This window comes from Suricata suricatta, chromosome 13 (assembly GCF_006229205.1).
Source record: "Suricata suricatta isolate VVHF042 chromosome 13, meerkat_22Aug2017_6uvM2_HiC, whole genome shotgun sequence".
Classification (NCBI taxonomy): Eukaryota; Metazoa; Chordata; class Mammalia; order Carnivora; family Herpestidae; genus Suricata; species Suricata suricatta.
This window is the reverse complement of record NC_043712.1, coordinates 67050641-67064995: the sequence shown is the minus strand read 5'-3', so window position 1 is coordinate 67064995 and position 14355 is coordinate 67050641. Positions and strand designations below refer to the sequence as shown.

Sequence of the window (14355 nt, the reverse complement as noted above, 5' to 3'; positions counted from 1 at the left end):
GTGAGAGCCGCGGGGCGGAGCGGGGGCGGAGCCAGGAGCGCCCGCCGCCGCGCGCGGGGGTTTGTTTATTTTCTCGGTTGGTTGCGGCGTTGGCGCGTGGGTAGAGGTTCGCCGGTGACGTGAGCGGCTAGAGTTGGGGGAGAGAACCAGAACCACCTGCTGGAGAAGGGGAGCTACGGGGGCCGGACAGGGTCCAAACGGCTCGCGTAGGCGGTGGCGCCGCGGTCCTCTGGGTTACCGGGAAGAGAAGGGCTTTCCTGGGTTGTGTGGAAGGAGGGAGGCCTCCCGAGAGAAAAGCTCTCCAGGCCATTCCCCCGCAGTTGGGCAGCCTCACCTGCGTCGCGGAGAGCAGTCTGGAGCCCTAGGAGTGGAAGAGGGTCGTGGGACCTGGTGGCCCGGGTTCCACCCACAGTTAGTGAAGTAGGGATGGTTCTGCAAATCAAGAGTTCAGTAACAAGACTGCATCCACTCTCCTGTGAGGAGAATAACCAACGTTGCTCAGTTCTCTGTAGAGTTACACAGCACTTCAGCGTTCTCTCTCTGTTGGTGCTCCATCAGGTAGTAGGATTCTCCTTTTACAAGCCAAGTAACTCATCCAGTGTTTCACAGTTAATCTCAAAGCCAGAACCCAGCTGTACTGACTTCAAATTCTGTACTGTTTGCCATCGATCACAGTATCTCCTAAATCATTTTGATTTAACTAATAATAAACATACACACTCCCATAGGTCACATCTGCAGAGTTAGGGGCCTGGGGAGGCGCAGAGACAGGGAGGCTAAAGATGTTATTCTTCCCTTCAGAGACTAAGGAATAAAATAAAGATAAAACAGTTCTAATAAAAGACAAACCATAATAGGTGCCATATGAAAAACAAGAAGAGTACTGAAGATCAAAAAACTGTGTGGGGAATCAGGAGAGAAAGGCAGCATGGAGGAGGAGGCATTTGGGATTGGAGGACATGGGAATGGTTTTACAGCAAGAAGGGATAGCATGAGAACATACATGGAGACTGATCAATGAAAGTCATGGTCAGGAAAAAGCAAATGGTTAAACTCCAGGACATATTGAGAAGTGGCAGAGACAAACGCGAATGGGGCCCTATGCCAAGTGGGAGAATTTATATTTAATACCATACTCTGAGTTTTTTGCAGTTTAAAAGCCTTGCTTTTCTTTGACATCTCTGTGAATGGGTACAGAAATCAGAGGTGGGAAAACTGCCAGATAGATCTGCAATACGCTAGGTGAAAGGTAATGATAAGTCTGAACGAAAGGTGAAGCAGGAAGGATTTAAAAGAGCTTTGTTGGGAGATGATATGGAAGCAGCATCCACAGAATTCGGCAATTAATTGGTTTTACAGCAAGAGAGGATAACATGAGAACATATATGAAGGTGGAAGAGGCAAATAAAAAGTGGAGGCTTTGGGTTTAGATCATTGCAGAAGAGATAGAGATAGAAGTAGGAACTGCTTCTCAAGAGATCAGTTGAAATTTGGACACTTAAAGAGTTTGGAAGATTGTTGAGACAGCCAGACAGAGGCAGAGAGTAAGAAGTTAGAAATAAAAGCTTTGAAATATAGGAAAGAGGATTGAACTAGAAAATATTGAACTAGATTGGTAAGTTAGCAGCCTAACAGTGATATCACTGTGAGAGAAAAGAAGAAAACAAAGGGCAGAATCTTGGAAAACATCTTCATTAGAACTTTGCTACTCAGAAGTGTGATCAGTGGCCCAGCAGTAATGGCATAACCAGGGAGTTTGTTAGAAAGGTATAATCTCAACCCTCTCTCCGCCCCCCCCCCCAAAAGTGCTAAATCAGCATCCTTAACAAGAACCCCAAGTGATTTGTATCACATTACAGTTTGAGAAATTCTGACCTAGGTAAGAGAAGCCAACAAATAAAGAAGGGATCTAATCTAGATGAGAGAAACCAGCGAAGAGAAAGGGAAGAGGAACCAGGATAATGCAGAATCACCAAAGCAAGGTAAATTGGAGTCTCATAAAGGCAGGGTCAGGAAGAAGTGTTTATTGACAATGTTTAATACCACAGAGGTTAAAGTACACAAGGAAAGAAGGTATTCTTGAATTTTGTAATTGGGTGGTATCCTCTGACCGACCATGTTGTTCCAATTGAAAGCTTGGAAATTGTTCCTTTGTGATAGGGTACGACAGCCTAGAAATATAATCCCACCCCCCACACCCCCACCCAGTCCCCACATATAAGGGACATATGGAAGTAGGCTTGTGGATTTGATAGAAATTCTTTTCTAGCTGCTTCTATTTTCTCTGTGAACTAAGAAGCAAGATCATTCTGGCAGACTGCTAATTGTCCATCACAAGCTCCTCTCCCTTCTTCCTGGGCGCACAGACTATTTTTCTCAGTTTTTCTTTCAGTTAGTATGAGTATCAAGTTGTTGCTAGTGGAATATGAGCAGAAATGATGTCTGCCACTGCCAGGCCAGCAGATCTCCATGAATTTTTCCTTCCTGCCAGCTGGATTGTGCAGATGACTACAAGCCCCGGGAGTTGACAGAGCCACAAGAAAGAAGGTGCCTGGATGAAAAAGAGCTGTCCACAGACCAGAAACACCACTGCCAATTATTACGTGAGCAAGATATAAATTTCTCTATTAAGTTGGAGCCATAACATTTTGGGGTCTATTTGGCCTCCTCTAGCTAATGTAGTCAACAACTGAGGGGGGAGGTGTGGGAAAGGGGAGGAAAGGTGAAATAGTCTGACTGTGAGAGAGACTATCAACTAGGGAAGCAGAGGGTTTTCAGGCACTCTTAAGGGCCTGCCTGCATGAGTGGTCATGAACTTGCAGTCAGACCAGTCAATACCGTTGTGCATTTTCCTCCAGCCATATTCTGTTGCTTATGTGCAAACACAGAGTAGGTGCTTTGGGATTAACCAGGACGGAGATTTGGCCAGGCATGTGTAAATGGGGAGTGATAGGCAAAGAGGCTGAGGGTAGAAGCCAAGGAGGTATCATAATTTCAGATGACGTAAGAGGTAAGGATATGAGAGGGGTAGGGAAAAGGGTAAAGATGTTAGGGTGAACAGACTGGTGTTTCTGATCAGGTTGAAGAATGGACTTTTGGTACCCTAGAGAGTGACCTGAAAAGATAAGAGATGGGTTGGAGAGTAGGAGGCTTGACATTAAAATTAGTGGCGGGGCTGTAGTTGTCAGCAATGTCAAGGTGTAGGGAGTGATCATGAGAGTGGTTTGCTGAAATAACAGAGAGCGTAAGATCATTTGAAGAGAGCTGCTCAATGAATTGAAAGACAGGAAGGATTTGAATGTATTTATCTCACAAAGATTTATCAAAGGACTGTTAGTAATGTTGGAATAGTGAATAGCTTTGGAGAGAGTGGTAATGAGCCTGGTACCAAAATCTTCAAAGAACGAGGGGTTGAAGTCTCTGAATTAGGGGGTTCAAGGCCATCAGTGCTTTAGTGTGTTAAACTCTTGCAAAGATCATGTTTCATTTCAACAGGCGCTTTTAAGTTTTGTGTTACTAATGTGGGATTTGTGATCGCTTCTCTTTGACCTCTCAGATTACAGATGGTAACTGCTTTCTTTAAGAGGAAATGCCCATCTGTCTGTATTATAAAACAAACACATGCCAGGCTTCCCAGTTTAAATGAATGCTTTAAAATTTGTCATAAACTACTCTGTTCTACCTCCAACATGTATCCTCAAATAGATACATCAAATGTGATGCTAGCTAACTATGCTACATAAAATAATGGGCTGTAAATGTTCAAAATCTACATGAAAAACCTTAGGTATAACTTAACAATAAATAGGGATCGACTAGAGACCTGACAAATAGAAAATAACAACAAGATTACCTCTTAGAAAATGAGGCACCTCATTATGTACATATGGGTTCTGGAGTCAGACTGCTGGGGGTTGAATCACAACACCCATCTCATGAGGTTATTCTGAGGATAAGATATGTAATATTTACAGTACATATAAGTATTTGAAAGACTGCTTAGCACGTATAAGCCCTCAATAAAAGTTATAGTCATTTTATCTAATTCTTATGGGATTGCCTATAACTATACTTTGACTTTTCCAACATAGAAAATATGTTCATCACATCTATACATGTTAAGACCTAACGGTAAGGAGGCTTCCGGTTAAACATGGTGCATTGAACACAACTTTTTTTCCACTTACTCCAGACACCTCATTAAAATGACAGTGAAGCAGGGATTCCTGGCTGGTTCAGTTGGTAGAATATGTGACTCTTGATCTGAGGGTTGTAAGTTTGAGCTCCACTAACTTACCAAAACTGAGAAAAATTAATGCCTAAGCATTTGGGAAGGGGGTAGAGTAGCCAGAGTGGACCCACTCACATCACAGACTTCGATGTGGAAAGGCTCTGAAACTAGAGTTGCCTTGACTGTGAAAGCAGAGGTAAAATGGGGCTGAACACTGAAATTTATTGTGAAAGTTGTATAAAGAACAGTCAGATCCTTCCTTCCCCTGAATCCCTACCCCCATTCCACACTGTCTTAACTCACTAGAAGATGGGATGTTTACCTTCTGAAGAGGTTGACTCAGAGCTCCTCTGGATACTAGGCAGAGCTGAGGACGGGGGTGACTCACTCCACAGAAAAGCAGAATTAAATTAAGTCATACATATTAAATTATGAGACATATTTCCCCTGTGTTATTCCCAAATTCAGGTTCTAGGTATTTGAAGAAACCTTCTCACATGAAAAGTGCTAAAATGAACTAACAGAAGGGAGAGAAGTAGAGAGAGTAAGGGGGAAGGAAGAAGAAGGAAAGGAGGGAGGAGGAAGGGAAGGAATATGAGAGGGAGGAAGGAAAAAAAGAAGAGAGAAAATAGAGCTAATGCAGGGAACAGAAAAAGATGTCAAAATGAAAAAAAAATCTGAAAAATTTTGACTCACATATGCTCAGGTAGGAGGTACCCCACCAAGATCAGGGTGTAAACCAAGACACAGAAACACACAGGACCTGAGAAACAGAAGCTCCAACAAAAGGAGAAAACAGAGAATTCCCAAGATGGAGGTGAAGACAGAGGTTCCAGGATAACACCTGTGTAGCAGCCTAGAGAGCAGCCGGTCCATTCCAATACCAGAGGATGGAAGGCTCCAGAAGGGATGCCACCAAGAAAACCAAACACACGGAACCTGACATGTCTGAGCCGTATGAACAAAATTTCAAAGCTCTGATGGAACATATAGAGATGAAATAGTGACAAGTATAGAGAAAAGTAAGCAACCCCAGAAAGAGGGGATTATAAACTTCGGGGGAAACAAAAGACTTGTGGGGGACTGTATGATAGAATATTTGATATGACCTCCCTCGAGGAGAATTCTACTTCCCTGCCCCATTAGTGGCCAGTGACCTAGGGGCACAAGTGAGTATGTCACTTCCAGCCAGAAGTCTCAGGAGCCTTGTCTCTGTCCTTGAACAGATGGGCGCTGTTGAGCTAGAGTTGCCTCTGGCCATGTAAGTCCTGAGTAGAGACACCTTGGAACAGAACTGCAGCTGATCTGCAGTCAGAGATGCGGCGTAAATAAGTCCACCTTTATTTTCGGAGGCCACTGAGGTTTTGGTGTTGGTTCTTAAGCCGGCATAATTAATCTCTTCTGACTGACACAACATGGGGCCCTGTGGACGACATATAATAGGCATTAAATATATACTGAACAATGTGATAGAAACCTGCTGGGCAATTAGTAAATGGCACAAAGTGGCTAAAACTGAAAAACTAAGATGTGGCAGTGGAAATACGATCCTTAGAAATGTGGAATTAAGAAGCAGAACAACTTTTCTTTGAAACAGCCATCAGAGTAACGATAAATGGAGCAGGGACTTACTTCCGTTTTTTGTTATGAGCCTAGTAATTATTTGACTCTTAAACCATATACATTTTCACTTTGAAAAAATAAAAATTAAATTTCTTTTTAAAAAATTAATGGTAAGTGAAAGGGGGGGAAGGTTGTTTCACTGTTTTTAACTTAACCAGTTTAACAGACTGACCATTGATCATCCCACAGGAATACTAAGATTGAAAGTAGAATCTAATTTTTGATTAGGACCTTAAAAATATCTTTTTTTCAAGAATATTGAATTGAGGCACTGAAAGCTAAACATTTTCATTCTACCTTCACACTGTCCACTGCAAAATAGAAATGTTAATGCCACTCTCCTAGTATTTTGACTCAGCTGCCTCCTTCCCTTACTGTGGTAAGGCCTTACTGTGGTGTTATTTATAGTGTACTATTTATATGAAGTCAAATGTCACTAACTTGAATTTGAAAAATGACCTACATGTATATAGAATTATCTTTTGAAAGATTATTTTATACTTCCCAAAATAATTATTTTAAAAAATATCCTCTTACACTAGACCAAAAAAGCTATTTTTCCTTACAGTGATTAAAATTGATATTATGTATAATTACATATATAGATAGATATCCTACATATATATCTGAACTATATATATATACATATATATACACACACACATATATATAGATGAACAATGGATATATAGCTGAACTATGGTTACAAATAATATAATTACTTGTAAATAAGTTATTTGTAAATAATTAGTTCTACTCAATGGGTTTGTAGCTCTCTTCTGGTATTTTGTACATCATTTAGATATAGATATGTCTATATCTAAAGGATCTGGAACAGGTGCCTTCTTAGCGCAGTGGGCAGCACGTCAGTCTCATAAAGGATCTGGAACAGCAAAAGTAGACCAGCCAAAATTGCTGTATAAATTGGACGAATAAATGTAGTAGGCTTTTCATAGGTCTTTGGATTCTTTGGTGTGGCCCCTTTGTGATCTGAGCTGTCTTCCTAGCCTCATTCCCAGCCATCGCCCACATCCAGCACTAATTCACTCATTCAACAGATACATATTTGGGGTCCCCAATGTACTAGCATGCAGTTCCCTGAGTATATGATATTGTCTCCCACTTAGCCTTTGCAAAGTGGTTTCCGATCTAAAATGATATTCCTCTCCTACCTATAACTTCTAAAAGCCAACTTGTCCATTAAGACACAAAGGGCACCTTCTTGGGGGAGCCTTCCCTCACCTCTAAAAGTTAAAAGCCCTTCTTCCATACTTTCATAGTACCCTCTATACTTTTATCAGAGCTATTATATTCTTCTTTATATTGTGAGCCCCATTAAAGTAGAAACTTGGCCTGTTTTATTCATTGGTGTGTCACTACAGTGCCAGGCTCATTGTTTACATTCAAATGGTCAAAATGTTATTGTCTGTCTTTCCTCAACGTACCATATACTCTTTGGTGGATGCATCTGTGATTTATTCAGCTTTTTTCCCCTTTAGCATTTAGCACTTAGCATAAGATCTAGCCCATAGAAACTTGTTGAATAAATTAACTTTTTCTGCATTATCATTAATCTTTAAAATATACACACTGAGGACTATATAGAAAGATCCTCATGATACAGAGAGATGGGGTGCTGAGGATTATTCCTTTTGTGTTTTACTTAAATAGGAAAAGTACATGTGAAGGACCTGAGAATGGAGGTTACAAATGCCAAATTACCTAGCTGTGCTCTATGATCTTACCACCCTTAACCTAGATGAGCAAAACAGAAATAATTCTTGGAGGAATAATTTAAAAATAACCAGCTAAAAATTTATCAACAACAGCAACAACAGGTTGGGATTTCTGCTCATTTAGTCAGTTTGTATGGGTGAACATAACCTAAATCCCTTGAGTTTGTGGTATGGTGTATTTCTAACCCAATTTACTATCAATTGAAACCAAATTATCATTATACAAAAACCAGTTGTATTTCTATACATTAGCAATGAACAATCTGAAAATGAAATTAAGAAAATAAGTTCAGGGGCACCTGGGTGACTCAGTTGGTTGGGCATCTGACTTCAGTTCAGGTCATGGTCTCATGGTTTGTGGGTTCAAGCCCCACATTAGGCTCTGTGCTAACAGCTCAGAGCCTGGAGTCGGCTTCTGATTCTATGTCTCCCTCTTTCTCTGCCCCTCCCCCACTAATCCTCTCTCTCTCTCTCTCTCTCTCTCTCTCTCTCTCTCTCAAATAAACATTAAAAATTATTTAAAAAAAGAAAAAACAAGTCCATGTATGATAGCATCAAAAGCAATAAAACATTAAGGATCAGATTACCCAAAGAAGCATAAGACTTGTACACTAAAAACTATAAATATTTTTTGAAATATTGAAAGAAACTAAACAAGATCTAAATAAATGGAAAGACAGCCCATGTTCATGGATTGGAATACATATTGTTAAGATGATAGCGCTAACCAAATGGAGCTAAGGATTCAATGTAATTCCTATCAGAATTCCAACAGACTTTTTAAAATTTTTTGCAGAAGTGCATAAGCTGTTCCAAAATGCATATGGAAACTCAAGAGACCCCCAAATAGCCAAAACAACATTGAAAAGAACAAAGCTTGTGGACTGACACTTCCCAATATCAAAATTTATTATAAAGCTACAAAGTCATCAATACAGTGTGGTACTAGCATAAGGAAAGACATAAGCCAATGGAAAAGAATCAAGGATCCAAAAACAAACCCAAACATCTGTGATCAGTTTTCAACAAAAGTGCCAAGACGGCTCAAAAAGGGAGAAATAGTGTTTTTCAACAAATGGCGCTGGGAAAACTGTATATCCACATGCAAAAGAATGAAGTTGGATCCCTCTCATACAGCATACAACAAAAATTAACTCAAATGTACCCAAGATATAAATGTAAGAGCTAAAACTGTATAACTCTCAGAGGAAAACATACTTGAAAATCTGTATGATCTTGAATTAGGCAATGGTTTCTTAGACATGACAGTTAAAGCACAAACAACCAAAGGAAAGATTATAAATTGGATTTCATCAAAAGTAAAAACTTTGTAATGCAAAAGCAACTATCTAGAAAGTGAAGACAACCCACAGAATGGGAGAAAATATTTGCAAATCATAAATCTGATAAGAGACATATCTAGAATATATGAAGAATTCTTACAACTCAACATTGAGGAGACAAATAATTTTAAATGGGCAAAGGTTTGAGTAGACATTTCTCCAAAGGAGATGCACATGAGCTGTGTATGAGCTGACCCTCATACACTGCTGGTGGGAATGTAAAATGATATAGCTGCTCTTGAAAACTGTTTCACAGTATCTCCAAAAGTTCAACAGAATTACCATGTGACTGGCAATTCCACTCTTAGGCATGTACCCAAAAGAATTGAAAACATATTCACATAAAAACTTGTACACAGATGTTCACAGCATGGTTATTCATAATAGCCTCAAAGTGGAAATAACCCAAATGTTCATCAACTCATGAATGGACAAAGTGCGGTAGATCCATACAATGGATTGCTATTCAGCCATAAAAATGAGTGAATTACATACTGCATGAGTGAATCTTGAAAACATTATCCTAAGAAGGCAAATACTAAAGGATATATTCTATATGGTATCCTTGATATGAAATGCCAAGAAGAGGCAATTCCAAAGAGACAGACAGTAAATTTAAAGTTGCCAGGGGATGAGGGATAGGGGAAATTAGGAATAATTGCTAATAGGGAAAGATTTTCTTTTTTGTGGTGATGAAAATGTTCTGAAATTAGTATGATTGCACAACATAGTAGGTATACTAAAAACTACTGAATTGTGCACATTAAGATGGTAATTTTATGTGAATTATATCTCCATTTGACATTTTTTAAAGTGAAATGTGATCCTAAACTTGGAAAAAAAGCATTAGCAATTGTGATCAAAGCAGTAGATCTAGAGCAGTTTTCTATTTATAGAAGGACAACATGGCCCTAATGCTCTTGCCCTCCATAAAAACCAGTTGGATGTGGGGGCACCTGGGGGGCTCAGGTGGTTAAGCATCTGACTCTTGACACCAGCCTGGGTCATGATCTCACAGATGGTAAGATCAAGCCCTTCGTGGGGCTCTGCACTGACAGCATGGAGCCTTCTTGGGATTCTCTCTCCTGCTCTTTCTCCCCTCCCTCATTTGCATTCTCTATCTCAAAAACAATAAGTAAACTTAAAAAAAAACTGGTTGGATATGATCTCTGTGTTCAGATACAGTTTTTGATGCTTGTCGCTTTCGAGCATGCATATCTTTGGTCAATTGAAAAGCATTTTTTATGTCTATGAGTTTACAGCTTAGTTTTTACAGCTTTTTGTGTATACCTTGCTCAGAAACATATTTCTGTCTAAAAAAGCCTCCTTGGAGCACCTGGATGTATCAGTCAGTTGGACAGTTGGGTTGAGTGTCCTGTCTGCTCTTGATTTTGGCTCAGGTCACGATCTCACAGTTCATGGGATCAAACCCCCACTATCAGGCTCCGTGCTGCTGCTTGGTATTCTTCCTCCCCCATGTTCTCTTTCTCTCAAAACAATAGACATTAAAAAAAATTTTTTAAGCCTCCTTGATTCTCTATTCCTTATATTGCTTTATCTTCTCTAGAGTCCTTATCACTGGAATGTAAGTTCCCTGACAAAGCTTTTAGTGCTCAGCTCTGTCCTTAATAATAAAAGGTTAGTAGAAAACACTGAGCAGGAAAAATGCTTTATTTATAAAATAAATACTCTGGAAATTTTCAATCTGTTGTATATAGATGCCCTTTCTGTGATGTTTTCAGAATACAAGTAACTTCCATTACCAGCTCACCCTTTGGTAGAGAACAGATTGTTCCCCACCTAAGCGCCAAATCCCAGGATGCTGGCCCTGGTTCTAGGAGGTGTTTTGGTTTGCTGTGGCCTGGTCAATTAAACTCACACCATCAGTTCCTTACACCTACTCTCCCTTCTTCCAGGAGATCATAAACTTTGTAATCAACTTTTCTGAAAAGACCTCAGTACCACTGAAGGTAACTCTTCCAGGGAAAGTGTACATTAATATTCTTCCTCTCTGATTTATTTGTTCACAATCCACTAGAATACTTCTGACTATAGGTTCCATTACTCTTCAAGTCTTGGCCTGTTCTTTGATTGCTTGGCTGTGCAGGCCACGGTGCTCTGATCTAAAAAGAAACAAAATATTCTGTAACACTGGCAGATACTTGCAAACTGAGGGGAAAGAGCTTCCCTCAAAATGCATAGGAAGGAGAGACCACCATGGTAATGTCAAATTTAAGTCTAACATGCTTCTATGCAGTAGCCAAGAGTACCAAATGCCAAATAAAGACTTTGTTGTTAATTTGATCACGTTCTTATACATGCATCCAGAATTAACTTAGTTTTAGTTTCCTTGAGAGGAAAATTTGAGTTTAAAACATCTATGTGACTACCAAATGGAAACCGTTCTTTTCAGTTTTAAGAAGTTACTTTCTGCCAAAATACATCAATAACTCACCAATGTAATTGTTACTAAAGAAATAAGGAATAGGCAAAAAAAAACAAAACAAAAAAAAAAAAAAACCCAAAAAACTGGTGGCTAAAAACCGAGTAAAAACATGCTCTTTCATTCTTAACTCAAATCGTCACGAAGCACTTCTTATGCCTATAGAACAGACTCAGCCAAGTCTTTAAAATATTTTCTTGGGAGAATAGATTTCACATGAAACTTTTCCAGAGAATTCCATTGTTTCCACTGTTGCTAACAAATGTAACTAAAACTTTGAGAATTTGTTTAAAAATATTTTAGGATGTATGTATAAGATAAGCAACCACATTTGTGCTAAAATGTTATCGCACTTTGACAGCCAATTCTATAGAAAACCTACTTATAATTCCATCATAAACAGATATGATGCTGTAGTTTTCAAAGTGCTTTCATGTATTTGATAAAGTAACAGACTATAGGCCTTATAGTAAAATTAGTGATTTCCCTCCCAATTAATTTAATTACTGTGAGTTGCATTTGATAAGATTTTGATTTAAAACACAAGGGAGTGACTCATAAATTGTGTTTTTTTTTAATAGAAAATACTGGTGTTTCAGAAATACATTATTTAATGCACTCCATTAAGATTATAACCTGGGTCATTCTGGCCATGTTGCAGTTATGTTTTACAATTGGTGACACCTGGTGCTACCTGGGAAAATGTCCAGTGAAACAGACAGGCTTAGGGTGGCTCAGTCGGTTAAGCCTCTGACTTCGGCTCAGGTCATGATCTCATGTTTGTGGGTTCAAGCCCTGCGGCGGGTCTGTGCTGAAGCTCAGAGCCTGGAGCCTGCTTCAGATTCTGTGCCTTCCTCTCTCTCTGCCCCTCCCCATCTCTCTGTATCAAAAATAAATAAAACATTTAAAAAAATTAAAAAAACAACAGATAGGCTTAGCTCCAGGCTTCAAATGGAACAATTCAAATGCTGCCCAACCCCCCAGGTTGACGGGAATTTCAAAAGATCAGCTTCTCAGTATATAAATACATTGCCCTGTTACCATTCTTCCCATCTAGAAAAATCATGCTAGAAAGTAAAAAAAACAAATAAGAAACAACAACCACTTTTTACCATTTTAATACATATAATTTATTACATAAATCGGCCAAATTCATGGTGGACAGTGAAATGCCCCTGCAGATCACAAACAAGAATGAATAACATCAATTCAGCCTCTCAGGCAGGCCAATAGCTGCTGGTTTGTAATCATGAATGGAAGTCTTTTATCCAGAGGTTTTTCAGTAGAGATATTCGAGTGTATTTTAGCAGAGAGAAAAATTAAGCAAAATGGTTAAGTATCGTATCAAGATAAATCCTGGCAATTTTGCCTACAGTGTTTGTTTTGGCATACTATTCATGGATCTTCAATGGTAAAATCACTTGTTTTATTTTCTTTGGTTTATGTCTTGACTGTTGGAATCTGTCCAAAACTACTGTTTCTTGTAATCCTCTCTTGAATAGCTCCACAATTTCCATTCTATCTAGGGTGGCTTCTTTTCATATAATCCTGAATCTTAGCAATAATAGGAAAAGGAACTGGTATAAAATCTGGAATATTTTCAAGTGGCAAATTCAATACTAACTGAAAGTATTCTTTAGGGTTTAGAGCTAGCTGAAGACTGAAGTTAAGTTTTAGTGTTGTTGCCAGAAAAATAAAATATATTCTCTCAAAATATTTTTTAACTCTTTGCTGGTCTATAGAGTGCTTTAAAAGAAAACACCTTTTTATCTCCTGTTCTTGTCAGAGCTATTTAAATCCTAGAACACTATGGGAAATGAGAGTAAGTAACCCATAAATGTGTTATAATTTGTTGTTAATTGGGGAAGAGAGGGCAGGGTCTAAAAAGTGGTTCTTTTAAAAAACATATCTGGGGGCGCCTGGGTAGCTCAGTCGGTTAAGCGTCCGGCTTTGGCTCGGGTCATGATCTCACAGTTTGTGGGTTCGAGCCTCGCATCGGGCTCTGTGCTGACAGCTAGCTCGGAGTCTGGAGCCTGCTTCAGATTCTGTGTCTCCCTCTCTCTCTGACCCTCCCTTGCTCGCGCTGTCTCTCTCTCTCAAAGATAAATAAAAGACATAAAAAAAAAAACATATCTGATCAAAAAATTCTAATAGTATTTACTACTTTGGACTTGAAAAACTATATCTCCCTTTATATATACTGTAATAAGCTTGAAAACACATTAATACAGTATACAAATATTGCTTTCAAATATTGTTCTATGAATTACACAAGTATTGATAAATGGAGTTTAAAATTTCCAGCAATCATAAGTATGAATTTTAAGAAATGTTTATTTTTCTACTTTCCTGTTGTGAATGATCCTGTGCCTTGGGCATAAAAGGATCTTGCTCGGTATTAACAATCTGTGAGATTGTTTTAAAGTACTATAGAGGGGCACCTGGGAGGCTCAGTCAGTTAAGTGTCTGATTCTTGATTTGGGCTCAGGTCATGATCTCACGGTTCATGGGATTGAGCCCCGCGTCGGGCTGTGCTCAGAGTGTGGAGCCTATTTGGGATCCTCTCTCTCCTTCTGCCCCTCTCCTGCTTGCTCTCAAATTAAATAAGTATTAAAAAAAAAAAGTACTGTAGAGATAACTCAGTAGAAGTGTGTGTCACAATTTACCAGTAGAACAGAATAGCTTAGTCTAAGTCAATACATTTAGATTCAATGATATTACACTGCTAGCATTTCACATAGGAGTTATTCTCTTGCCTCACTGTGGAAATTCCTAGGAGGGGGGGAAATATTAAAAGGAACAAAGAATTATGGAAAATATCAAAAGTCAATATTATAACATCAAGTTTTTTTAAATTTTATTTATTTTATTTTTTTTAACATATGCAATTATTTTCCATCATTTACACTACAGTAGTTATAATTACACTCCAAACAGAAAAGCAAAGTAAAAAATCAAAACCCCAACTTCTATTTCATG

The 14355-nt window shown here is 38.9% G+C and overlaps 1 protein-coding gene and 1 long non-coding RNA gene across 2 annotated transcripts in view; one reads left to right on the top strand and one right to left on the bottom strand.

Annotated features, from left to right (window-relative positions):
* Positions 1-1730: 1730 nt before the first annotated feature.
* LOC115276568 lies at positions 1731-2553 on the top strand. Its single transcript, XR_003901997.1, has 3 exons — positions 1731-1767; positions 1880-1982; positions 2492-2553. It is a non-coding gene; the product is annotated as an uncharacterized LOC115276568 (long non-coding RNA).
* A 2762-nt stretch (positions 2554-5315) lies between these two features.
* KIF27 (kinesin family member 27) overlaps positions 5316-14355 on the bottom strand; it is a 96206-nt gene continuing 87166 nt past the window's right edge. The window contains exon 19 of the mRNA XM_029920605.1: positions 5316-5654. Coding sequence (XP_029776465.1) covers positions 5623-5654 — 32 coding nt within the window. The 3' untranslated portion in view covers positions 5316-5622. The remainder of the gene's footprint in view (positions 5655-14355) is intronic.